The 26,442-nt window shown below is 40.0% G+C and overlaps 2 protein-coding genes across 13 annotated transcripts in view; one reads left to right on the plus strand and one right to left on the minus strand.

Moving 5' to 3' along the window:
- Window positions 1–12,072, plus strand: part of NR2E3 (nuclear receptor subfamily 2 group E member 3) — a 38,747-nt gene extending 26,675 nt beyond the window's left edge. Inside the window, exons 8-10 of the mRNA XM_069067283.1 lie at window positions 1,286–1,526; window positions 9,723–9,828; window positions 10,606–12,072. Of these exons, the coding sequence (XP_068923384.1) occupies window positions 1,286–1,526; window positions 9,723–9,828; window positions 10,606–10,738 (480 nt within the window). The 3' untranslated portion in view covers window positions 10,739–12,072. The remainder of the gene's footprint in view (window positions 1–1,285; window positions 1,527–9,722; window positions 9,829–10,605) is intronic.
- Window positions 12,073–12,414: 342 nt separating this feature from the next.
- The window catches only part of MYO9A (myosin IXA), a 324,456-nt gene continuing 310,428 nt past the window's right edge, over window positions 12,415–26,442 (minus strand). For 11 of the 12 annotated variants that reach the window (XM_069067272.1, XM_069067273.1, XM_069067277.1 and 8 more), the window contains 3 exons: window positions 20,028–20,230; window positions 18,956–19,098; window positions 12,415–17,594 (listed from right to left, as the gene is read on the minus strand). In XM_069067272.1, the coding sequence (XP_068923373.1) occupies window positions 17,122–17,594; window positions 18,956–19,098; window positions 20,028–20,230 (819 nt within the window). In that variant the 3' untranslated portion in view covers window positions 12,415–17,121. The remainder of the gene's footprint in view (window positions 17,595–18,955; window positions 19,099–20,027; window positions 20,231–26,442) is intronic. The other variant, XR_011164264.1, reaches the window with a different exon arrangement.

The following is a 26,442-nucleotide window of genomic DNA, read 5'->3' on the forward strand; positions in this document are numbered from 1 at the left end:
CCTTGTTCCCCTTCCCCCCCTCCCCCCCCCTCCCCCCCCCCTCTCCTTTCTCTTCTTCCCCTAACTTTAGGACTTGAATCTCACCTTTCTGCTCCCCTACCCCCCTCCCCTCCTCTCCCCTCCTCTCCCTCCCCCCTTCTCCCCTCCTTCCCCCCCTTTTCTCTCCTCTCCCCTCTCCTCCTACACTAAGTCCATCCCCTCTAAGTTGGCAGTTGGGTAACAAGCTTCATCCTTGGTTCTTGGGAATCATGACTCATGCTTGAATTGATCGAAGTTGTCTCAGCAATGTTGTTACTCCTGGTTCTTCCCATTTTACTTTGCAAATGTTCATGCACTTTTCCCTAGGTTTCCCTAGCTGTTTTTCAAACACACGGCTGCATAGTCCTCTCCCCACCCCCACTTTATACTTGTGAAGCTAATTTTTTGAACCCAAGCATCTGATTTTACAGGTATCCCTCTCAAATTTAATCTTGTCTGATTTAATCCATCATTTTGCCCTGTCATGATCTATTTGAATCCTGACTCTGTCATCCAAAGCATCAACCAATCATCCCTAAGCTTGGTGTCACCTGTAAGTTTGGTAAACATGGTATCATCAATGCCTTTGTCTAAATCATTAATAAAAAACAGCCCAGGGTCATTCACAGATCCCTGAGGCATTCTGCTGGAGAGCTCCTTCAAAGGTGATATCACCTCATCAATAATTACTCTGAATTGTGCATCCAGCTCAGAAAACACCCAACTGTAAAAACCATCCTTTATCCTTCTCAGCCACAGAGAACAGCTCGAGAGACTGTCAAAGGCTTTGCTAAGGTCCATACTTTTAGAATCCCCCCTTCTACCATTTTATAAAGTAACCCTGTTGAAAATGAAAATGAGGCAGGACCTGTTCTTGATGAAACCATGTGTCACTACTTCCTTTGTAAAAGGTCACTGACCATTTCTTTATCACAAGTTCATTTTCAGCCAATTAAGGAGCCTCCTGGTTTCTGGCTTTTCTACCCAAATTAGTCCTTAATCATCTCTATCTCCCCCTGTTTCTTCCTAGTCTCCCTCCTCCCCCACTCCCTCTCTGAAAGGGCACAAAGATAAACCCTGGGTGACAGGTGTGCCCTGGGGAGGCAGGATGAGAACAGAGGGGGGATGTCTGCTCACAGTTCCCCAGGCAATGGCCCAGCTGTTCATGGCACAGAGCCTAGAGTGGGCCTATTGCCTCAGCAGCTGATTCTGGCTCAGGCTTTCTGTCTTTTTTTGGAATCTCTCAGAAATGTTTCCCATTCCATAGGTGATTTTGCTGGAAGAGGCCTGGAGTGAGCTATTCCTTCTGTGTGCCATTCAATGGTCTTTGCCCCTGGAGAGCTGTCCACTGCTGTCTGTACCAGAGCCAGCCCCCGGCATTCAGGGAAAACTCATGACTGCTGCAATAGAGACTCAGATCCTGCAGGAAACCATTGCCCGATTTAAATCACTCACAGTGGACCCCACTGAGTTTGCATGCATGAAGGCTCTAGTCCTCTTCAAACCAGGTTGGTAGGAGCTATATTTGGATCCTGGAAAATCAGGTAAAGGTCAGAGGAACCCCCAAGACCTTCTTAATGGAACTGGGTACCCTCCCAGAGGCTGGAGTACCTTTGTCACCTATTACACACACCATGAACCTGGGCACTAAGAACATCTCCTGCCTCCCTCCCCACACCTGCCCTGTCCAGAGACCTACAGGCCTCAAACACCCTCCCTATAGTCAGTAGGCTATACCCCTTCCATGTCCTCTTATGGGCTTGTCTTCCAACTTAAGCACCTCCCCAATCTCCCTAACCAAAAGGATCTGTTAGGACAACATAGGTAAAAGGGACCCCCTCTGATATGTTGACTGGCTTCAGTTGGGCATAGAGGTGTGTGTGCTTATGGGGGGTGACTTCTTGAAATAAGTACTCCTTCCCCTGGAGCAATGTAGCTACTGGCTGAACTCCCCAGCCCAGAGACAAAAAGGCAATACCATGGTCACTGAATTGGAAGTACCTTGTGGTCCTTGGGACGCCCCCTGAGCTAGGGTCACAGCAGAGGTTCTTAAACCCAGAGTTCATGAATCTTTTAATTTTTTTTTTAACATTTAGATAACTGTATTTCAACATAATTGATTTTCTTTATAATTCTATGCATTTTATTATATTAATTTAAAAAATTGCTCTGAGGAGAGGTCCATAGGCTTTACTGTACTGCCGGAGGAATCCATGACACATATATAAGCATTAATAACCCATGGGCCACAGGTAGGTGTTTGGGGAGAAGAGAGGAGGGGTGTGAATTCCCAGAAAGATGAGATTCAAGTCCTAAAGTTAGGGGAAGAAGAGAAAGGAAGTAGAAATGTTTGAGGGGACCTAAATTTTAGTAGCCTTGAGCAGCTGCATTGCAGGGTGTATTCTCAGTGGTTTGGGGTTTCTGTTTGTCCCATAGTGACACCTTCCCCGACCTGGATTTAAGCTTCCTGGTCCCTTTTTTCTCTTCTAAACCCTTTACTTGAGCACTGAATTCCATAGGGTCAGTTTAAGCAGGTAGACACAGAACTGGCCATCCTTAGGTTGAAAAATTCTATTAAGCGGATAGGGGCTGGCTGGGAAGGGAGGAGATAGGGTGAGATGGGAGCCTGGAGGGAGGAATTGAGAAGTCCAATTCATCTTTTTCATCCTGTATGTGCATACTCTTCAAGTAGAGCTTTGGGAGTCTCTTAGACCTGGGGGCCCTGAGACTACTCTCCATTTTTCCTTCCTTGTACCCTCTCTCCACAAGAAGAAAATGCAAATTAGTCCAGGTAATGCTAATGAGAGTCTTCAGTTACTGTCTTCTCCTTCCCCAATGCCACTAGAATTATTCACGTTAAGAGAGGTAGAAGGGAAGAGCCTTATAGCAGTGTGGGGAGTAGAAAATACCATACGTTTGGAATTAGAAGATTACAGAAAATTGAGGAGATCACAGCCATGATTCCAAGTCACCAGGACCACAAGAGCATGAATTTAGGTCTGGATAGAAACTTAGAGATCATCCTGCCCATTTTCCTTGGTTCCTTGGTAAGGAGACACTCCCAGGGACTAAGTAGCCTGGAGATGCTCTGATTGAAAGTCCAATGTCTTTTTGCTTTTGTTTTTATTTTCTGAGTTTATTGTTAATTGATTACAGAAAAATGCATTTTACTTGGTAGAGAAAAATAATAGCCCTAAACCTTGTTTCAAACATGGTGTAACCTATTCATAATTTTTCCCCCTAGATTTAAAGAAAATTTATTCATTTAAAAACAAAGACAAAATTTATTCATTTAAATACAAAAATACAAAAAAATTTCCATGTACACAGTACAACATAAAAAGAGGATTCAATATGAATTTAGGGTGATTAAATTTAAGGTGAACCATGAATTTTAATTTCATACTGTTCACTTAAAAAAACTGTAAAAATTACTATGCATCATTTTCAAAGCTACCCTATTTTTCTGTGCTTCCTTCTAAGTTTTCTTTTGTTCTCTCCTGTGCACTTTTAATTTTTTCTCCCTCTCGCTCCATCCCACCCTAGAGAAGGCTACCATTAGACACAAATGTGTGTGTGCACAAGTGTGTAAAACTATACTATACATACTTCTATTTATCAGATCTTTCTCTGGAGTTGGGTGGCATCTTTCTTCATAGGTCCTTTGTAGTTGATTTGAGTATTTTGAATGCTTAAAATGATTTTGTCATTCAAAGTTATTCTTCAAACAATATTCCTGTAACTGTGTACAATATTCTCTTGGTTCTGTTAATTTAACTCCATTATTTCCTGCAAGTCTTTCCAAATTTTTCTAAAATCACCTTACTTATCATTTCTTTTTAGCACAGCAGCGTTCCTTCACAATTAAATATCACAACTTGTTTAGCCATTCCCCAGTTGATGGGCATTCCTTTGATTTCCATTTTTTTCTTATAAACATTTTATTGATGTTGTGTAAAGTAAATAATAATTGCTTTCCATTAACCTGGTCTGCACACTCAGAATTCTTCCTCAAAACAAAGAAAACGATCTGGTGGTTTTTCTATAGTATTTCCCATAGGTAAAAAGCAGAGGTCAATAGACTTGGATTCTAAGTCTAACTTCCACTTTATGACCATGAGTCACTGAACCTTCTTTGTGCCTTGGTTTTCTAATTTGTAAACTAAGGGAATTGTTCTAGGTGATATTTGGTTTTTTTGCTTTTTTTTTGACTAGGTGGTATTTGAAGCCTCTTTCTGGCTCTAAATCTTAAGATCCCATATACATTGACTTCCTAGACTCCACAAAAAAGGGAAATAGACTGACCTTGATTTTAGACAGTGAATAGAAAGTGATACTGATAGTATTTGAGGGTGAGCAGTTCTGACAGAGACCACAATTTGGACATTTGAGCAGGAGAGAATCCCCGGCTTCCCCACTTCCACCCCTAAGGCATTGTTAGCCTATTCGGTGGCGATCCCCCAAAATAGAAGGTGTATACTAGGGTCAAATGGAAAGGAACAGAATTGGCCTTACCTCAGACACATACTAAAATAGTTCTCTTTTCAAGGATGCTTATAGCAGTAAGATTTGTAGTTGCAAAAAACCGGGTGCAACAGAAATGACCTACAACTAGGATGTGGATGGGCAAACAGACCCATCAGTGGAATGAAACATTTTGACACAACTGAGGTCACTGCTTGGGAGAAGCAGAAGGAAATAAGGACTCAGAAAAATGGTGTGTAATGAGAAAGCAGACCCAGAAAATCTGAAGACATGTGACTAAGGAAAAAAAAATATACATGAGTGAATATACGCAATACATGAGTGAATGGAAAAAGCAAATGGGAGGGGATACTGAGGGAGGAAGTAACTGATAAGTTATACTAGATGTTGCCAGTACTTTTGAAAAGTGCCAATGATTGGGGCAGCTAGGTGGTGCAGTGAATAGAGCATTGGCCCTGGAGTCAGGAGGACCTGAGTTTGGATCTGGCCTCAGACACTTAACACAAAAACTAGCCATGTGACCCTGGGCAAGTCACTTAACCCCAACTGCCTTCCAAAAAGCAAAAAAAAAAAAGTGCCAATGATTATATAAAGAAAAGTTTAATGACTTTTATCATTTAAAGTTAAGTTAATTAAGTCAGTAATTCATAGGAAGACTAGGAGACAATTTATAGGAAGTCCAGGACAGAAAACACTAAGCCCTCAGGGAAAAACTCCTGCCTAGCTACGGTATCTAACAAAGTCTGAGGGTATTTACCATAGGGCAAAGGGCCTTTTTCAGAAATGGTAAAAGTCAGAAAGAACAGGGAAGTCCTAGAAGTGTACAGTCACTGTCTCTGGGAAGTAAGGAATTACTTATTCTGCATTTTGTGATGGGGAGCCTGTTCTCCCTCCATGTACACAGCTCACCAGCTCAGTGAGGGTAATAGACAGCCTTCAAGAGCTGTAGCCAGGAAGTTCGTCCTGATGAAGACAACTTGATCGAAACTTTTGGAACTTCACTCCACTGGTTCTTAGCACACAATCAAATGAGATAACACATGCAAAGGACTTTCCAAAGATGAAAGTGTATGAAAATGCTAGCTTTAGCATTTTGGTGAAATATATGGACCCCTTTGGAGAATAATGTTTTTAAATGCATAAAATGAAATACATAGATTCATTAAGCAAAACAGTTATATTGAAGCAGCTTGTGAAAATGCTCATATATATGTGTATGTATACATATAGACACATACATATATGTGCATATATACACATATGCATACATGTGTGTTGTATGTGTGTGTGTATATATATACATATACATATGTATATATACACATATATATATATATATATATGAAAGATCATGGACCTGTGGCATTCAAAAAAGTCCAAGAGACATAATTTCTGGGTTGTTTAATAATTTTATTAATAATACCAGCATTTTAATAAAAGGATGGTCTTTTGACTATCTTTCTTAGACCAAAGACAATCATGGGGGTGGGGACACAGTTTTTATGCCTGTCAAAGAGTAGGTGTTCCCCAGGGTGGCAATCAACTCTGATTGTTTAACAATTAATGACAGAAAATGAATATTACAATGAGAAGCTGGACCTGAGTTTTGATTATGTCATTTTACTTCTTAAGTTACCCCCAGCCTTTGACAATCTAGCCAAAGAATTTATTCCCGCCCAAACCTGAGTAAAGTACAATGGCTGCTCAATCTGGGTGGGTCTGGAAAGAGGAGAAGGTTAATTCAACCTTCAGAGACTGAGGTCTTGGAATGAGGGTAAAAGAAAAAGGGGGAAATCTGAATCTCCTCAAATCATTGATTATTAATGATCATTTCTCTCAGACCCCAGGTTATAAGAGCCACTAAGCTCTCTTCCAGCTATGAATTTATGAGTTTATTCAACAAAGCATCCACAAGGTTCTAGGTGCTAAGGCACTGAGTGTCATTTTCCTCATCTGTAAAATAGGGATAATATTTGTATTCCCAGGTTCCTTTCAGAGTTATTGTAAGCAAAGTGTTTTTTAAACCTTAAAATGCTATAGAAATGTGAATTGTGACCTTTGCTTCATAGGATTTCTGCTTAGAATATTTGAAAATAGAATCTGAAATTAGTCATCCATGAAGCCTTAGAAAAATGCTATTTTGCTTTGGCTACTTTTTTTCTTTATGTGCTTTTTATATTAGCTTAAACAATCTTCATTCCTCTGTCCTTGAGAGGCAGTGTTATGTACTTTTTGAAATGCTAAAAAAATGATTTTAGGATAATATGGAATTTTTCATTCTAATGAATACCATGCGTAATATGGGGTGTTCCTGTTTGTTTTTTTTTCCTCAGCCCCTGGTCTCTCTCTCTCTCCCCCTTTCCTCTCCCTCTGCTCCTTGATTACTGAACATTGAAACAGGAAAACTTTTAAATAAAACCATCAGGTGCTAGGTCCAAGGTCTTACATTAATATCCTGTCTAAATGGTCAGGCCTTTATTTGAAAAACACCACTGAACCCTGCTTGCTATTCCTGCCTGATCCAGAGTACCACCTTTAAAAAAATTTCCCCCCAATTATATGGTAAAACAACTTTTAAACTTTTTTTTAAAAAAAGTTTGAGTTACAAATTCTATACCTGTCTCTCCCTACTCTTCTCCCTTCCTGAGACAGTAAGCAATCTGATATAGATTTTACATGTGTAGTCATGTAAAATATTTCCATACTGGTAATTCTGTACAAAAAGGCTTGAATAAAAAAAAAAAGAATAAAAGAAAGGAAGGGAGGGAGAAAGGAAGGAAGGAAGGAAGAAAGAAAGAAGGAAAGAAAGAAAAAGAAAAGAAGAAAGTATGGAAAGAAAAAGAAAGGAAAAAAGGAAGAAAGGAAGGAAGAAAGAAAAAGAAAGAAAGAAAGAAAAAGTAAGAAAGGCAGGAAAAAGAAAGGAAGAAAGAAAGAAAGGAAAAAAAGGAAGGAAGGAAAAAAGGAAGGAAGAGAGCAAGCAAGCATGTTTCAATCTGTATTTAGACATTATCAGTTTTTCCTCTGGAGGTGGATCGTGCTTCATCAAGATCCTTTGGGATTGTCTTGTGTCACTGTATTCCTGAGAAGAGCTAAGTCATTCACAATCCTTCATCATACAATGTTGCTGTTATTGTGTACAATGTTCTCCTCACTTCACTCAGCATCAGTTCATGTAAGTCTTTCCAGATTTTTTCTGAAATCACCCTGGTTGCCATTTCTTATAACACAATTATATTCCATCACAATCAACCACAGCTGGTTGAGCCATTCCCCAACTGATGGACATCCTCTTGATTTCCAATTCTTTGACACCACAAAAAGAGCTGCTATAAATATTTTTGTACGAATAGGTCCTTTTCCCTTTTCCTACATAGCAGTGATACTAGACAGCCCCTCTTTTTAGTGCAGCATGTTTGAATACACCCACAGAAGGTGAAAAACACATGTGAGCCAAGGGAGAGAAGTCTGTTTCCACTTGGGGGAAACTCCATTTTCAGAAGTCATGATCAAAATGAAGGCTGCAGCAGAGCAGGAGCCACTAACAACAGATGACTCAGAAGACGAGAACAGATGGCTTCTTTCAAGCTCTCTGGCCAAAGTTTGCTGAAGAAGAACTTTTCCCCTTTTTCTTCTCTTTTTCTTTCCTCAGCTCCTCTTTTGAAAATAAGACTGTCTATACGACAATGTGGAATATACTTGAATCCCAAATAACCTAGAACATTGCTGGTTTCTTCAAAATTTTGCTTAATTAGCCCCAGAAGACTGTGTACTTTAGGGCTGGAGAGAATGAACGTTAGAGACCATCTTTTGACAGCTGAAGATACTGTTTCTTATAACTTGGCAAACTTTTTTTTTTTACACATTCAAATTAAATTTAATTCCTACTTGAGAGCTGTAGGACTTTGGGTGTGTTAATGAACTTTGGACCCTCACGTATGTGTAAAACAAGGGTAATACTTACACTAACTCCCTAGGCATCTTGATGGCACAGATGGACGAAGTGGTAGTGGCAGAGTCAGAAAGACCTAAACTCCCATCCCACTGAAGACATTTTTAAACTCTGTGAGCCTGGGGAATCAGTCAATTTCAGATTCCTGCTTTGTAAAACAGGGGTAGCAATAGCACATACCTCCTTGGGTTGTGGTGAGGATCAAATGAGAAGGGCAGTGCAGGCTTTGGAAACTCTAAAATGCTAGCCATTTAACTTCAGTTCCTGAGACAGAAGATTAACAGTTGATGTATATTTTTTGTTGTTATTGAGTCGTTTCAGTCCTGCCTGACTTTTTGTGACCCCAGTTGGGGTTTTCTTGGCACAGATACTGGAATGGTTTTCCATTTCCTTCTCCAGCTCATTTTGCAGATGAGGAAACTAAGGCAAACAGGGTTAAGTGACTTGCCCAGGGCCACATAGGTGTAAGTATATTAAGTAAGATTTGAATTTATGAAGAGGAGTCTTCTGGTTGGAAACCCAGTGCAATATTCACTTCGGATAAAACATTACATAAAAGGATTACGTTTGTAATTATCTGAATAACCTATTCTTTTCATTTTATTTTTTATTTGTGGTACATTTAACATGCCAAATGATGATTTTACGAGCAGGTTAGCTTATATATAATACATATTTTTGTTCCTAAACTAAAAGTTACTTTAGATCATAAAGGGCATTCAAAGGAGTATTATATAGTATTTCAATTTCCTTCCAATTTCTGGGAAGAAAAATATCCTTCCCTATCCCTGCCTTTAACATGTTTGCAAATTGTACAACTTAATAACAGCTAGCATTTGTATAGTGTTTTAAGATTTGCAAAGCACGATACAAATAATATCTCATTTGATACAACCACCTTGGGGAGAAGATGTTATTATTTTCCTCATTTTACTGATTAGGAAACTGAGGCTGAGAGGTTGACTTGCTCATGTTCACACAGCTAGTAATTATTTGAGGCAGGATTTGAACCCAGCACTCTAACTATAGTGCCACCTAGCTGCCTCTCATTTTAAGAATTATGCTGGAAGGTGTTGGAGGACATTGGAAAAGTTCAATGACTGCTGGTGACCCAAGTTTTTACAGCTTGGTGTTGCTCTGCAGATAGGGATTAGTTGTGATGGAGATCCTACTGATTCAATTAAGTGGGACAGTACTTGGGGTGAATGTTGCAGGAGGCTAGAATGCGGCTTCCTCCTCCTTCCCCTCACTTGGTGCTTCTTCTTCCTAGAGACTCGGGGCCTGAAGGATCCGGAGCAGGTGGAGAATTTGCAGGACCAGTCCCAAGTGATGCTGGGTCAGCACAACAAGATGCACTATCCCAGCCAACCAGTGAGGTATGAAAGCTGGTCAGGATCCTGTCTTTTTGTAGCGGTGATGTTCACCTTTGGCTCTGGAGGCACCAGCACCAGCACCTTTTTAGTCATTTTGATGGAATATAAGGTCCTTGAGGGCAGGGGTCACTTCATTTTTGTTTCTGAGTTCCCAAGGTCTAGCACAATGCTTTATATGCAGTGGGTGCTTAATAAATGCTCAGTGCCTGATCTCAGGGCAATCAGCATACTAACCTTTAGTGCTTGAAATCAGGTCTTTTCTTGTCTACTTGCTGATCTTCTAGATGTTGTGTGTCATTTACAGTGTCCTAGAGAAGCATGTTGTGAGAGGAGTGTTTGTTCTAAGCTGCTCCCTGGGACAATGGGCTTGCATCTCAGCACACACCAAAGCTTTTCTAATCACTCCTAACCTTACAGTCACCTTCACCTTCACCAATCAAACTATGACTGTTCTTGGGAGAGGACAAAGCAGCTTATTATTTTTTTCCCTCAGGAATATTTTATTAATATAGAAAGTACTGTCTTGTAAAGAGAGATTTCTACTGTTAAAGTGGACACACAAAGTTCTAACACGAGTATATTGCTGCTGCTGCTAGTTTTGTAAGTCTTCCTATACTGTGACCTCCCCAAAGTTTTGCTGATGTTTTGGGGGTAATATAAACTGTATGTTTTTCGTTGTTCTCTTTTCCCTGGTCCAATCAAGCCTTCCACTGGAGGGAAGTATTACCTGCCTAAGGGCCATGCCTTTGGTAACCAGTGATGCCTTTCTCTCCTTTCCAGGTTTGGGAAACTGCTTTTGCTTCTACCCTCTCTGAGATTTATTTCTTCTGACCGCATTGAGCTCCTCTTTTTTCGTAGAACCATAGGAAACACACCCATGGAGAAACTCCTTTGTGATATGTTCAAAAACTGACATAACTTCTTTGTTTCTTTCCCTTCTCATGCACCAATATGGACCAATTGGGAAACCAATCTACAAAATCCTTGGAGTTTGGACTTCTGGTTTCCATTCCAAAAAGGCAAAGCCTGATTCAACTGAATTCCGCATTAGTGGAAAATTATTCAAACCACTGAGTACTTCCACATCCTAATCTCTGTTCCACTTCCTACTCCCTCTCTCCCCTTTCCGATTTCCTTCATCAGTGTTTCCAAATCTTTGTTAAAAGCCATCTGTGAGGCCTCCATGAAGACAAGCCTTTTACACACACAAGAACAACCTTGTTTTACTAAAATGAGCTGAACAGTGATAAATATTAATGGTTTTTGGGTTTTTCTGCCTCTGAAGAGTAAGAAATGCTTAAGAGATCAACCAAAATATTGAGAAATTCATTAATGACAACAGTGTTTTGTGAGACACCTCTTTCCAGAACTAGAGTTTTGTGTTATGAGGTGGGTTCTATAGGGTAATCTGAGGAAAGATGGGCTCACGACCCAGTATGTACTGGAAAGAAAACAGGGGGTGGCCTGAGGAGGCACACAGTGAAATACCTGGTGGATGGCTATTTGAATGACGTATAATTGAAGAGTACTGACTGACTAAACATTCTTAGACTCAAACAACTTTACACTTGATACTCCAAGTTAATTCAACTTATTCAGGCTCTTTAGTAGAAAGCCCTATGCTAAATTCAATTTTTCAAAGCATGCCTCATCCCTAATGCTGTAGAACCCATTAGAATCCTTAGAAAATAATAAAAAAAAATTTTTTTTTAGCAAGGAACACGGCATAAATCAGCAAATGCTGCATTCCCAACAAATGAGAACTGTTTTGAAAGTAAGATTTTAATCCTAGCAGACTGTCAAGCTACCAAGTCAAAGCCTCAGATTCCTGGCCCTGATCTGTAGCAACGATAGCTTCTGGACTGAAAAGCTTCATTTGTACTACCAATGAGGAAGTCTATCAGAACATTCTCTCAGTGGGATTACGGCAGCTTAGGCCAAAGGTACAAACGACTCTTTTTTTCTCCATGTACACTATCATTTACTCTGGTTCCCTGTTAGAAATGGGCTTCCAAACCCAACCTCCCCTCCCTTGAAATCTGGTATACTGTAGACTTAGTGTACTCCTATGTAAATAAAAAGAAACTTTTGGATAAATTGTTTTGTATTCTTTTATATCTGCCCAGTTCCCACTTAGACTTTGAATAGAATGTTCATTATTTTTCTTCATTAGTCAACTAATTTCCCCATAGATCTCACAGTCCCAGAAAAGGTCAGTTTTTAACTATAGGCTTCTTATTAGCACCTCTTGGAGCTGCTGCAGATTTTCATTTTAGATGAAGAGACCAAGTGGAAGCTGGTTAAACCCCTTTCTTTATCTCTCCCTGCCAAGTGTAAAGAATCAGCACAGGTGAAAATGTCGTCCTCTATCCTGGTTCTGACAGAATTAAGCCCTTACACACTTGGTCTCAGGGATGGGGATCATAAGCATTACAACTCTCACCCTCTCTCAGACTTGTGAGATCCACCACACCTTCAGGACACACCGTAGGCAGGGTTCTTTCCTCACACATAAATAAATATAACCAGGAAGTTATGGCAGTTCATGCTTCAGAGTTGAGAGAAAACAAATCAATCGCTCAGGATATTGCTTTGTTAAGCTTCGTTCTTTAATAAGCCAGGAGTTAAGTGTTCATAAAGCTGGTTTTGTACAGCCATACAGGATATATTTAAGAAATGACAGGAATTGCACTTGACACATATGAGGCCTTGTTCCCCAAAGGTGGGGAAAAAAAGGAAATCTACTGACATGGAATTAGAAAGTGCCTGTTGACTGCACCATGAACATAATCCAGCTCTGTGGCCAAGGTAAATCATTCATGTGTGTGCACGCATGTGTCTGTGTGTGTGTGTGTATATATATATATATATATACACACATATATACATGTATACACACCCACACTCACACATATATATACATCTATATGCATATATATATCTTTATTTTTAAACAGGTAAAATTTATAGAGTATGACACAGGATAATATATCCCTTTACAATATATACTTTCTTGATTTAATTTACACTCAGCATACTTATTATAAATTACTTTAAAAATCCATTAAAAATAATATAATAATCCACAGTCCGTGCCCTTTCCCATGGTAAACTACAATCACTTGGTACAAAGAGTGTATCTTAGTATATGAAAGCCTATTTCTGACCTAAGAGAGGACTGGAAAACAGGCATGACAGTTAAACAGAGAGGGAAATTAACAGACTTCTGGAACCTTTGTTCAAAACAGTCACAACAAAGAGATCAAACTGACCCAGGCAAATGTATTCTTATCCAGACCATTTCCCTGTTCTCTTTAAAGACTGATTCAAAGTGGGGATGGTGATGGTAGTAGAATCATTCTAGTTAAAAGAAGCCATGTGAATGTTTAGAAGCAAGGGAAACCAGAGGGCTGACTGCCCAAACCTGAACTTATGTCACCTAAGGAATCTCATGACTGGAGAGCTCTCTTTGGCTGGGGGTAGAAGGGAAATGAAAAGGGAGCAGAAGTTCTGAAAAATGGAAATAGCAGTAGATGTTCAAAACTTTAAAATGAGGGTGGATGTGTAAAGAACTTGCTGAGTATCCAGTGAAAAGAAATAATCTACTCCAAGTCTTGAGTCTAATTTAAAATTGTACTGGCTATGAAAACATTCTGAGAACACTGTATATTTTACTTCTGTTTTCCCAGACTATTGGGGAAAAAGGGAAAAAGACAGTTCACACAGTTTATTTTCAGCTAAATGGGATGGCAGAATTGGAATGGACTCTTTCTCATCTGTTTTCACAGCATTTACATCCTACCTCCATTATCAGCAAGAACAAGGTATAACTTTTAAGCTGGGGGGTGCTAAGAAGAGAAGAGCATCCTTCTAAGCTGTCAGCCAAGTTCTCACACAACCGTTCCCTCTAGGGTATAAGAGGGGGGACTGGGTGGTTTGGTTAGTCTCTAAAGCACCTGCAGGTAGCAACAAAGTTAAACAAAACAAAACAATTGGTATTGAAATGTCATCTTCCTTCCTGTACTTCCTTTATAAGTCCACTAAGTACAGTGGTTAAAATGGGAGGAATAGGTATACCAAAAGTTCTAAAATTCTACTTGGATAGTAAATAGGTTGTAACTTGAAAGTGTCATCTCTCAGCATCATGCCTTAAGTTATGTTACTATAGTTGGTTTATTTTAGTTTGTCAATCTGGAAATTGATTACATGGCTCCCACTAATTTTTTCCCAAGTTTCCTAATGAGAGGAAGCCAGTGAATGTTGGTGGGGGAGCTGATGTCGACTGGTCTCATATATCAGTGACAAAGCTGATAGACTTTAAAATCTTGCCTCCTGATTGGGGAAAAGAGGTGGTATGTGTGAAGTCGGCCAAGAATTTATGGGGTTTACATTTTCACCCAGCAGTGAACCCACTATGCCACTAAAGCAAGACATCCTTCCAGGATTATAAACACAGTAATAAGAATGAATCATTAAAGAAAAAAAAAATACGTAAGACTATGTATTACTGAGATAGACCATATTTTCTGACAGTGATCTTAAAATGAAATTTCAATTTAATTTTGCCTAATTAATGACCTCTCAATTAACAAGTGGAAATAAATTTGAAACCATTTTAAACCATACTTATTAGTGAAAAATTAAAAAAAAATTAAGTAGTTATGACATTGCTAATAGTACACTTCTTCAATGACCAACAGTCTTTCCTAGGGAAGATTCTATGTTCCCCTATAGTAAAGCCCCACTAAAGTGGAAATACTTTCTCAAACACCACTCTCTCCTAATAATTCTAGTTAGTTATAAAATGACTAGAAATTCACGAATCTGTCAACTGTAGTTTTTATTTTAGTTGGTCCAAAATGAAGACTGAGGTCCCTGGGAAAAAAATTTAAGTTCTCTTATTTGCCATTAACCTCTTCTTATAAAAGGGAGCTATGTGATATTTTCGTGTAAAATACTAATCTTCCAAAAAAACATAGCTTCAGATGGGAAACATTTTGGAATGTCAGTCCCAGGTGATTACTCAAGGTCTAGAAGGAGTAATAAAATACAGTTAGTGACTCTCTTTCCAGGACCCAAGCTCATAAAGGAGTCCAATGTTTACAGGCTTATGAGTGTGGACGGAAGGGACAGTCACGTGAGGTTGGCCCAGGAGGAAAGTGGGTCATTTTTCTCATTTGAAAAGGCTCCCTAATAGTCTGTGGTTCCCCATCCACTTACCCCCAAGCCCAGCTCTAGGAGATTCTGAAAAGTTCAGATTTTAAAAATTGTTTTTCTAAGGGGCTCAAATCTAGTACTCAATAATATGGTTATCATACTCTAGAGTCTGAAGTCTTCTTAGCTCTAGCAGAAACTCTGAAGAGTGTGGGAGAATAGCTAGCCAGGAAGTCTACTGTTACCTGTAGCTACTACAAGGGGATGATGCCCCATGCCTGTTGGTCCAAAAATGTGTAATCTTTGTTGCAGTTTATGCATAATCCACCAATGGTATGTTGATTTTAAGTGGTGGTCACACAGAATGCTGTGTAATGTGAAAGACTTGGTGTCCCAACAGGTCTTAATATTCAGTTCTAATAAGTATTACGATGGTGCTGACTAATGGCACGTCACAAGGCAATGTTAGGAATAAACCAATGCAGACATCGGGTAATAAATGGCAAATTCTCTTTCTCAGAACAGTGCATATGGTAGTTGGACAAATTGCATTAGGAACTTCAAAAAGAACATTTTCACATGTCTCAAGAAAGGGTGTCACAGTTTAGGTAGGTGAGCACACCTTCATTTCTCATACATTATAAATAGCAAAGACAAATTTGATAATCTCACAAATGCTAAGAGGCTTGGGACGAGCGCTCATCATGAGGTGTATGGGGACACCCTGTGGTGAAAAATCATGGCATTACTTTCCCCAAACACACATACGAGAGAATCTTGTCTTCAATTCTGACGGCCCATGGTTTCTCCCTGATTCTTCTCTGCGGGAAAAGGTTCCATGGGAAAGAGGTTAGAAAGACACACACACACACACACACACACACACACACACATCTATTTCTGTATGTATGCATGTGTGTGTGTATATATATATATATATTTACAGTAAACTTTAGCAACTAGAATATTAATAAAAATAGCTTCAAGTAGTCCTTTTTTCATTTGTTTAATACTGATGGTCTGAGGAAAAAGAGAAAAGTTAGTTGGGTCACATTTTAAAAATAGTATTTTCCTTTTGGCAGCTTTTTGTAACATTTACTCATGCACTATTGCATATGAATGTTTTGGAAGATATAATTAAACAGTCACGCTGTTTGTGGTGGGGGTGAGACTTTCCTGATGATTTTCCAGCAGAATGTTTGTTAATATGTTGTCTCTTGTCTGATGATCACTGGATAGGGAGCAATACAGAGGGATTATGATGCAGCTTCAAAGTCTAAAGATGACAGATCTAATAAACATTAAAAAAAATTGAGAGGAACCTGGTTCTGTGCACCCAGGGAACACGGGACTTGTATGGCTATTGAAAACTCGGCACACTTGTGTATTTGGCGCAAACCAACCAGGAGTCAAACTGGCATTGGTTATTTTGATATCTTAACAAAATAAAATAAAATAAATTTCTTCTTCCATTGCATAACCCTATAGTGTGTGAGACATGCTCTGATTGCTTACTGGAAACTTAAAGAGCTTTTTAATTTTCACTTGACAACAATATGGAGTGCATTATAAATAGTGTGGAGTGAATGGCTCCATTTGTTTGGTATAGGTCCTCGGGAAAGTTTAAATCAGCTGCAGCTTCTAAGTACCCCCAAAATATCCAAAGTCTACAGCTTTTGTCTTTAAGGTCAAAAAGAATGGACCATTTAATCATCATAGGTCAACGATCTGTTGATCCAACAGGCCCAAAACACCATGCTGCCTGCCTCTGCATTCTCTGTCTCCCCTGCCAACTCAGACCGTGGTAGGTTACTGGAGAGTGGAGAAGGGGCGAGGGCAAAGCACTGCAGCGGTAAGTGGACAAGCTTTCTGCAGTTATTTGGACCTAAGTTCAAAGAATAAGTCCTGGTAGGTCCTGGGTTCTCCCCAAATTAAGAACAGCTAAGGCCACAGCTGAAACTCTTTCCCACAGGTTTCTGTTAAGCCTGTCTGGCTCCTCCTTTCCACTCTCCCAATGGGAGGCTGCTCATGCTCAGGGAAGAGGCAGGATAGCTGCTGCTGATGACGCCTGTGACGGACGGCTATGGGTGAGCTAGATGCTGCCACTACCTTGTGGCGATGAGGGGATGTGCGCCTGTCACATTAGACCATGTACTCGTTGTTCCCATAAACAATCTGCTGCTGGGGAGAGCCACAGTCAGGGTCCACATTTCTCTTGTGATGTGCCCCTAATGTCCCCTCAGGGAGGTCTTTGGTTTTCTGGGGTGAATTCTTCACATTCTTGAGTTTTTGTTTGCCCTTTGCAGAGCTGAATGTGCCTCGGCTAATGAACTGAGGCCTGTCCTCCAGGGTCCTGGCCTGGCACAGGGAACCTTCCACTGCTAGCCGGGACTCGGGGGTCTCGCCAACTGAAGCAGCTCGGTAGAAGGGAGATTTGGAATGAATCTGAAACCGCTTTCTGGTCCCATGAGAAGAAGCTGTGTTGTATGAGGATAGTGAAGAGACAGCAGAATCCACTGAATCTAGAGATTCCTGTTGTTTTCTCAGCTGCCTTCGCAACTTTGTTGATGATTCAGTCTTGGAAGATTTCAGGGAGCTAAGTGCTAAACTTCTCTCTAAGGCAAAAAGAAAAAGACAAAACAAAAATTCAAGCAATGCTCTCTCTAATGCTAATTTATCACTGTCATGAATAGACTTTAATGCACATATTAAAGGTTAGGCTGCAGAGTTACCTGACACACAGGCAGAATCAACAAGGGGATGCCATTCATTTCCTGACTCCTCAAGTTTATGATGTAGGGAGTGGCTGTATGTGGCCATATTGCTGAGAAGGAATTTCCCTCTTCTCCTTCGGCAGTTCAGTGAACCACCTAGGATGTCATTCCTTTTATCCCAGGAACATTTAATTTCCCCCTTAGATATTCTAGATCAGGAGTTATTAACTTAGGGCCCAGAAACTTATTTTTGAAAAAAAATATTTTGATAGCTGTATTTCAATAGAATTGGTTTCCTTTGTATTCTGATGTATTTTATTTTATGCATTTAAAAACAGCATCTAGAGAAGGAGTCCACAGGTTTCATCTGATACTGCCTGAGGGAGCCATGACACAACAAAGATGAAGAATCCCTGCTTTATAAGGTGAGATAGAGACCAAATTACAATATTTGTTGTGCTTTTCGCTTTAAACTATGACAAAGAGAAACCATTTTGCCTTTAGGACTTGCCCCACAGAAGGTTTAACAGAAGAAACCACAATTTGAAATCTTCAGCACCGAAGAACAGCTCACAGCTCTTTTTTGCCAAAAGGAGGTGAAAATCAGTTGCCCCCCCCCCCCCGGGGTGCTCCTTCTCCCAAGCGCTGCTCAGAGCCCCTCTGGGCTGTTTGTCTGTTTACAGTAACGTATGACATGGAAGACACCAATTCTACCCATTCTGGTAATGCAGAAGACCATGAGTTTACCCTCCGCTTCATCACTGCAGTCCTTGGGTCCTCAAGGCTTTACTACTGCTCTGCACCTATGCCCTCTCGACTCTCAGAACCTGTCATATGACCTACAGCTACAACCTAAGAACCCTGAGGCCTTGCCACCCCCTTCACTCCTATATCCTTTCCCTTTCCCCAGAGCAGAACTCTCTTTTATGTGTTGTTTCTTCCAATTAGAGTGTGAGCTCCTTAAGAGCAGGAATTGTCTTGATTTTACTATTTGTATCTCCAGTGTTTAGCACTTTGGCACAAAGTAAATGCTTAATAAATGCTTTTTAAAAATTCATTTGTTCATTCCTAATTCACTGCCCATGACCACTGCAGGTCCTAAGTCTAAGAAATCATTTCAAATTGGGAAGGATGAGACAGCAGGCAGTTTACATACCACAGCTGAAAGGAGAAGTCTTGGCCTTATCTCACCTGCTGGGAATCTCTGTCTCTTCAGTGATCAAATAAATAGGAAAAAATACATGATGCAACTACTCATTTACCTGATTTATCAGAGAAGGCTCCTTCCGAGTCAAAGTTCAAGTTCTCTGAGCTATCTGCAGTCCCAATAGAGGCTTCAGATTCCAGTGTTTCGTCATCTGAAGCCCGGGGCTCCAAGGCAAGCATCTCAAAGGTTAGTTCTTCCCTGCAAAATCCAATTAGGAAGCAGGTTAGCATCCAGGTTGAAGAAAGCTCTAGGAAAAAAGGCCTGGGCGAAGGGAATACAAGTGATTGATACTACCCCATTCACTACAGTTCAAAGAAAAAGACTATTACTCTGAAGCAAAACAATAACTAACTAACTAAGGGTGCAATGGGAGGGAATGGTTTTCTTTCCTCCCCTCCCCCCATTCATTCTTCTCCAACCAGGCTCTGGTTAACAGCTGTTAGCTTGGCCCTCTTCTGATCAGCCTCTCATTGCTCACAGGACATTTGTTAATGAGAAGGTCCAGACATTAGAGGAGTCTGATCTCTATTCTTCTTCTGAGTTTAAGCCCTGATAATAGGTTCACAAACTTGCTATTCTCTCTTCAGACTTGCTGAATGTTTTTTTCATGTTTAATTGGAAGCCAGATGAGCAAGGGTGGAGACCAGTAGAGGTATAAGGAAGACAGTATTAAGTGATAGAAGATTTGGGTCCTAAACTTATTTCTGCCATTGACTAGCTATGACTGGGCAAGTTAGCTTCCCTGGGCCTCTTTCTTCATCTGTAAAGTTAAGAAATTATATTAAATAATCTCCAAGGTCCTTTTTAGTTCTCAAAAAGTTCCATTCCCACATAGCCAAGTTAATTTTCCTTTGTTCCCATTTTACAAATGGAACCTTGACAATCAAAGAATCACTTTCAATGCAGGACAGTTACCTCACCAATGAACATCAATGAACACCTCAAAACTCATGCATGGCCCAGAGAAATGAAATGACTTGCTTGATATTAGAGGAATCAGCACCAGAACTCAGATCTGCTGGCTCCTATTCCAGGATTGATTCTACTACACACCACTTGTAGGTGCATCGTCTTCATAGAAGGACAACAAACACAATGTCCTTCCTCCTCCCCCTGTGGAAACTCACTTTTCTTTCTGCAAGTTTTCGATCTGCTCAGTCAGCACTCTCTCCTCCTGCTGCATGGCTGCCTGCTGCTGCTCTGTGACCTCCATCTCTGCTGCCTCCTCATTGGTCACAGCTTCTTCTGGGACTTCAGACATGGAGGGCAATCGGACTGCAACAGGAGATGATGGACTCGGGTAGTTTCCCTTACGATTACGCCCTTTACCCTGCAGAGAAACGCCCATAAAGAAGCTTTACGTCTTCCTATTCTCTGGTCAGAGAGGTTGGGACAATGAGCATGCTTTCAGTCCACTGGGTGAGTAGAGACAATAAATGCACACGAGTCATTATTGGAAGGGGCCTTCAGATACTCAGACAACATCCACCAAACACAAACATACTGACGTTTTACTACGAGAAATCATGAAAATAACCCTGGTAAGAAACCTGAGGGGGTAAAGGGATACTACACATAGGTAGATTTTAAAAATTCTTTCCCTTATTTATATAATAACCATAGGCTTCACATGAAATTTATCCCAGTGTACTAGGATAGCTCGTCACGGTTTCATGGCATAATATATCATGGGCACAAAGGTGTTCATCTTCATAGTAAAATCCTATCTATATCAAGAAAAGCGCTCCCTAAGAAAGTAGTGGCCTTTCGGTATGACTTATGAAAACATCCTGGAGGGGGAATCACAGGAAAGAGAGCATAACTGTGACAGCTCTAAGTTCCTTATGCTCACTTTGAACTTGTCTTGGCTGACAACAGAATGGTCTTGACTCCATATGTTTTTATGCACATATATACTCATAACTGTGAAATGCGACAGGTTGCATTGTGGTTATTTTTGTTAGGGAAATGGAGGAAGACAGATTCATCTTGGAAGCAGATGTTATCTTCATTTCCCTTAACTGCCTTCCCCACCCTTGGTTTGAGTTTGCAGTGGGAGCATAGAAAGTGATTTTGTTTGTCTAGGGTAATGACATTTCAGTTCACTTCAATGTGGATGAATAGAAACAAAAGAAGAAATTACATGAAGACTTTTACTTCCGGTTTTCTGGGGGTGAACTTGTGACCAAGAAGTTAAATTTTTTTAGGCAAGGACCAGGAACAGTAGCACTAATTTGCTTAATCTAATTATTTTATTTTTAAGTGTTTATTATATGAAGATGTGGGGATACAAAATTGAAAAACAAAGGCCCTGTCTTCTGGTGGAGAGGATAAATAAAGCATAAGAATAATACAAGGTAGAATGTGTTAAGGGCAAATAATTGGTCTAGCCAAAGTGATAAAAGAAATATCAGGAAGGAAAGATCACTTTTGTCACAAAATATGTGGGTGTAACACTTTGGGAGGCTTACAAAGAGAACGAAGCTGAATTCATATTGCAGTAAATCAGGGAGTGAAGAAAGGCAATCTGGTGAGCTGTTAGAATTATGTAAAAACAGGGTGCTATGCTACCTTGATGGAATCAAGTCATTAAACCCATGGTTGACTTTGGAGTCCTTCTGGATCCCAAAAACCACCACCAAAAAGCACAAGGCCAGCAACAGGCACACAGTTAGATGATGAGAAAGCCTGTAAGTCATGTGACAGACCACTCTGTCACTAAGCCTTGCAACACAATAAGGACTTGTGTTTGCAAAGAGCCACCGAACAGGACTAATGGAAAAAGGTTAAAGTAGTTTTTAGGTCTGGAAGCTCAGATCAACCTTGACCAGGCTTCAGAGCATCACTTTCCATGTGGAGAGGTCTCTGGCAAAGACCGGAGAACAGATACAATTTACCAGAGCCTTGTTCGTGTTCCCTTAAACTCAGGGATCCAAATAGATTTGTTTCCCTGAAACAAATATTTCACTAAATATCTGGGTTTCCAAGTGGAAGTGTAGTGTGCAGTCAGTGCAAAGGTGAGTAGCTAATTCAGTTCTTAAAAGTTAGGCTTTGCCACTTTAGCAGACAAATTTCATTGGCTTGGTTTAAGGCTATCTCTGTAATAAAAGAACTATAGTTGCGGGTGTCCCCTCAGTCCCTGGAGCCATGTGCCATTCATTCTTTGATCCGACAAATATTTACTAAGTTTTCCCTCCAACGTTACCTTCCATCCAGTCCGTATGTATACTGTGTAGGTGGTTTTAAGTGTGCATGTTGCTTCTACCAATAGAGTGTAAGCTCCATGATGGCAGGGACCTTTGGGCCTTTGCCTTAGTATCTTTGCTGCTTAGCAGAGTGCTTGGTGCAGAGTAAGTGTTTAATAAATGCTTGCTGGCTAACTGATCAGTCTGTGCCAGATGCTTGGTACAGAAAGACAAAACAGTCTCTGATTTTAAGGAGCTACCATTTGCTTGGGGGCAAAGAGCACGTCCAGGGGTAAGCAGATATAACTAGGTACAAAGATTTCAAGGTCCTCGTTTCAGCAGGTGGGATTGGTTCTGTAGAAAAAAATTCTTATCTGTGACCAGAAGTTTCCTCATCCCCTCAAATGCAGGAAATAAGAGACCCTGACAGGATTATCCAAAAGCGAAATCCCATCACGACTGTCAGTACCGAAGCAGTGCTGTAAACAGTGACATCAAGGTCATGGGAGAATATCTCTGTATGTTCAATCATCTTTCCCTGATTTGTTTTTCTTTGAGCAAAAAATGTCAATACTTATCTCAGTCTGTGATATAATATACAACAAGACTAAAGAAATACACGAATGACCTTTGAGGCTTATTTGGTGTCTACTATTAGACCAGCCAACGCTCAGTAAGCTCTGTGCTAGGCGTTGGGACCAATAGCATGAAATGGTCTTTGCCTTCATGGGTCTAGGCAATGGACATTACACCAATACAGATCTAGATGATGTAAGAAAAATAGAACAGAACAAAGTGCTAAATGAGGTCCAGGAGGAAGGGATAAGAGGAAGAGGTGGAATATGAATTAGACTTTAAAGGATGGGGAGGGATTCAAAAGATGGAGAGGAGGAAGGAGGAGAAACTTTTTGCTTTAAGATGGGTACAGCAGCACTTGGGCCACAGAAAAACACTCACTAGACTGGGTTACCTCAAAGATTTTCAGACTGATTATCAGACATTGACACATTTGTCTCTTATAATGCCAATCAGGGGAGCATAAACTAGCAGCAGGTTAGGCAGAAATCTGCACAACTAATGGAGATAGATTATTCCTTACTATCTGGCTCTATCTTAGACTTTAAAAGTTAAATGAAGATACCTTTAGCTTCAGGAAGATTTTCCCCCCTTTTAAATGATTCACATATATCCCCTCCTTTCTCTAAGAGTTTCACTTTAGAGTGAAAGGGATCAGGTGCCAAGATGGTTTATAATTAGGTTGCTGAAATGTTCTTAGTGGCTTTTATTTGAGTCTAGCTTCCAGTCATGTATTCAATCTCTGAATAGTGTCAATTTGACCAGCTTGGCATAAATTTAAAAAAAAATTCAACTTAATTTACAAACCAGAAACCAGAAAATGTTTATATTTAAAAAGGAATAGGGAATTTCTTTTGTATTTTCAGAGCAAGAACATCTAGTCTAAGATGGTGTTTCTGAAGACCTATTGCCTTTTGTTTCAGAGAAAGCAACCCTTTCCCTAACAACTCAATATTTCTGATGAGATCTGAAGGTTCCAAATGCTGGTAAGGACAGCTCAAATACTTTTCCTATTTAGAGTCTCCTAAAAAATAATATTTTTAAAATAACATTTCAACTTATCTTTGATTTCATTGATGTGGATGCTTTTCTCCAATTGATGCTGATGGCAACTCTTTTATACTTTCTCACTATGTGACACTCTTGTCCACATCCTTCTGCAGATCTTCTGAAGGAGGACAACCACACAGCCTCTAGTTCTCTTAATTTGCATAGGTAGCATTACAAAAGCTGTCCCATTATTATCCCTTCATGTCTCTCAATCTCCAGTTCATTCACTCAAATAAGATCATATATCTCTATGTTATCTTTACTATTTTCTGCCTGCAATATACCTGCTGCCTACCACCTATTTACACCCAATGTATGCCTTTGGATTACCACAATGTGGATTCCTCAGAAATTGTGATGGTCTAGGGTTCACTGCTCTAGAGCATTCTGGAATCAATATGGTTTCAGATGGGATTTTGTTTTGGGGAGAAGCTTGGCAGATTGTGTGTGTGCAACTCTGGGAGGTACAGAAATACAGGAGATCCAAGAAGAAACAAAGGAGGGCCGATCTGAAGCAGAGCCTGTCCCAGGCACAAAGCCCTGCTTCAGGAACTAAGGCTTGAGTGATTAGTAAGCCAAATAAAATTCCCATTACTAGAAAAAATTATTATAGATCCCGAGATTCCTTAAAATCCAAAAAATCCAACCTACAAGAAAGTAAATCCATAACTGCAAGCAGAGACTTAAAGGGAAAAAAAAAAGTTCTGCTACAAGGATCATATCAAAACCTAGAAGAAATGAAGCAAAAGATTAAAAAGGAAATGAAATGAAAGTTCTGGAAGAAAGAACTGAAAACGTAGAACAGAATGTGGTGAAACTTATGCAAGTAATAGACTTCCTAAAAACTAGAACAGCCCAAAACAGAAATCAATCATTCCTTGAGACCATGTGAAATATTAGACCAAAATCAAGAGATTGAAAAAATGGAAGAAAGCATAAGCTATCTTATATAAACAATAACTGCCTTGGAAAAATGGTTCAAGGAGAGATAACTGAAGAATCATGAGAATCTGAGAAAACTATGATTAAAAAAACACACTGGACAGTTTTAAGAAGTCATAAACGAATACTGTTCAGATCTATCAGAACCAGAGAGCAAAGTGAAAACAGAAACGAATTCACCGCACATTGAGAAGGAAACCAACCCCTAAAGGAAATGTCCTAGGAATATCACTCATGGAACTCCTATTACCATCACAGGCCTGGGTGGGGCCGAAATGATGAAATTTGGACAATTACCTAAGAAAGAATATACAGTGGTAATTGTATCAATTCCTGAATACATCAGTGGAATAGCTCTACTGAGAGGTATAACTAAATTTATCTGAGGAGAGATACCAATGTGCAGTAAGGAAGATAGGAATTAATATAGTTTTAGTGGAAAAAATAAAAAATGGATCCAATCACTTCACCTGAGCCTTCTGAAGTAATTACTTTAAAAGCAGTATCATGTGCCAAGTGGGCAAGATGAAATTACCAATATTATAAAGGAATATATTGAGGCAGAAGTGTTAGTCTCTACAACCACTCGATGGAATAATCCTGCCTGGCCAGTACAAAAGTCAGATGGGACCCAGAGAACGACAGTGGAGTACAGACAATTGAATAAGGTGACTCCCCCCCTTGTATGCTGCTGTTCCAAATACTATTATGTCAACAGAAAGGATCCAGCAATATGATGGGACTTGGTACACAGTTACTGATTTAGTCAATGCTTTCTTTACTATCCCAATAGATTTTAAACGATCGGACCAGTTTGCTTTTGGCAGGGCAGACAACATACTTTTACCCTCTTGCCACAAGGATATCTGCAATATTCCCAATATTTGTCACAGGATTGTGGCTGAACATTTGGATGAATTAGAGCTACCTGGGGTATAGCTTACCCACTATATAGATGATATTATGATATAGGGAAAAAATGTAAAAGACGTGGAGAAAAGCTCGATGCTTTTAATTGAGCATATGAAAAGCAAGGGGTGAGAAATTAACCCTGAAAAGATTCAAGGGCCAGCTCAAACCATAAAATTTTGGGATATACATTGGAATAAGGGACTGTGAGAGATTCTCCTGCAAGCCCAGCAAAAGATTCAGGATCTTCCTATTCCTACCAATAAAAAAGAGGTTCAAAAGTTTAAAGGATTATTTGGATATTGGAGACACCGCATTCTGCATCTGGGACAGATTTTGAAACCCTTATATAAAGTTACTAGGAAGAAATATGAATTTGATTGGGGACTCGGGCAGAGTAAAGCTTTTTTTTTTAAGCAATTGGGGTTAAGTAACTTGCCCAAGGTTACATGTTCAGTTTTTTTGTGTGGGTGTTAAGTATCTGAGGCCAGAACTGATCCCGGGTCCTCCCGACTCTGGGGTCGGTGCTCTTACTCACTGCGCCACCTAGCCGCTCCCGAGAGTAAAGCTTTTGAAGAAGCCAAGGCTGCTATATAAGTGGCCCTAGATTTATGGCCTATGCAAAATGGCCCAGTGGAATTACAAGTACTGTACCGGATGATTATGGAAATTGTAGTTTACGGCAAAAACAACAAAGCTGAAATGTACCCTTAGGATTTTGGTCTAGGAAACTCCCTTCATCTGGAGATCAATATACCCCTTTTGAAAAGTAGTTGTTAGCTACATACTGGGTTTTGGTAGAGACTGAACAACTGACTCTGGGCCATGAAGCAATATCAAGGCCTGGAATCCCAATTATTACCTGGGAAATGCATACCCT

Source organism: Petaurus breviceps, unplaced genomic scaffold (genome assembly GCF_028583685.1).
Source record: "Petaurus breviceps papuanus isolate PSGF00001 unplaced genomic scaffold, PetGlider_PUasm1.0 90740, whole genome shotgun sequence".
NCBI lineage: Eukaryota > Metazoa > Chordata > Mammalia > Diprotodontia > Petauridae > Petaurus > Petaurus breviceps.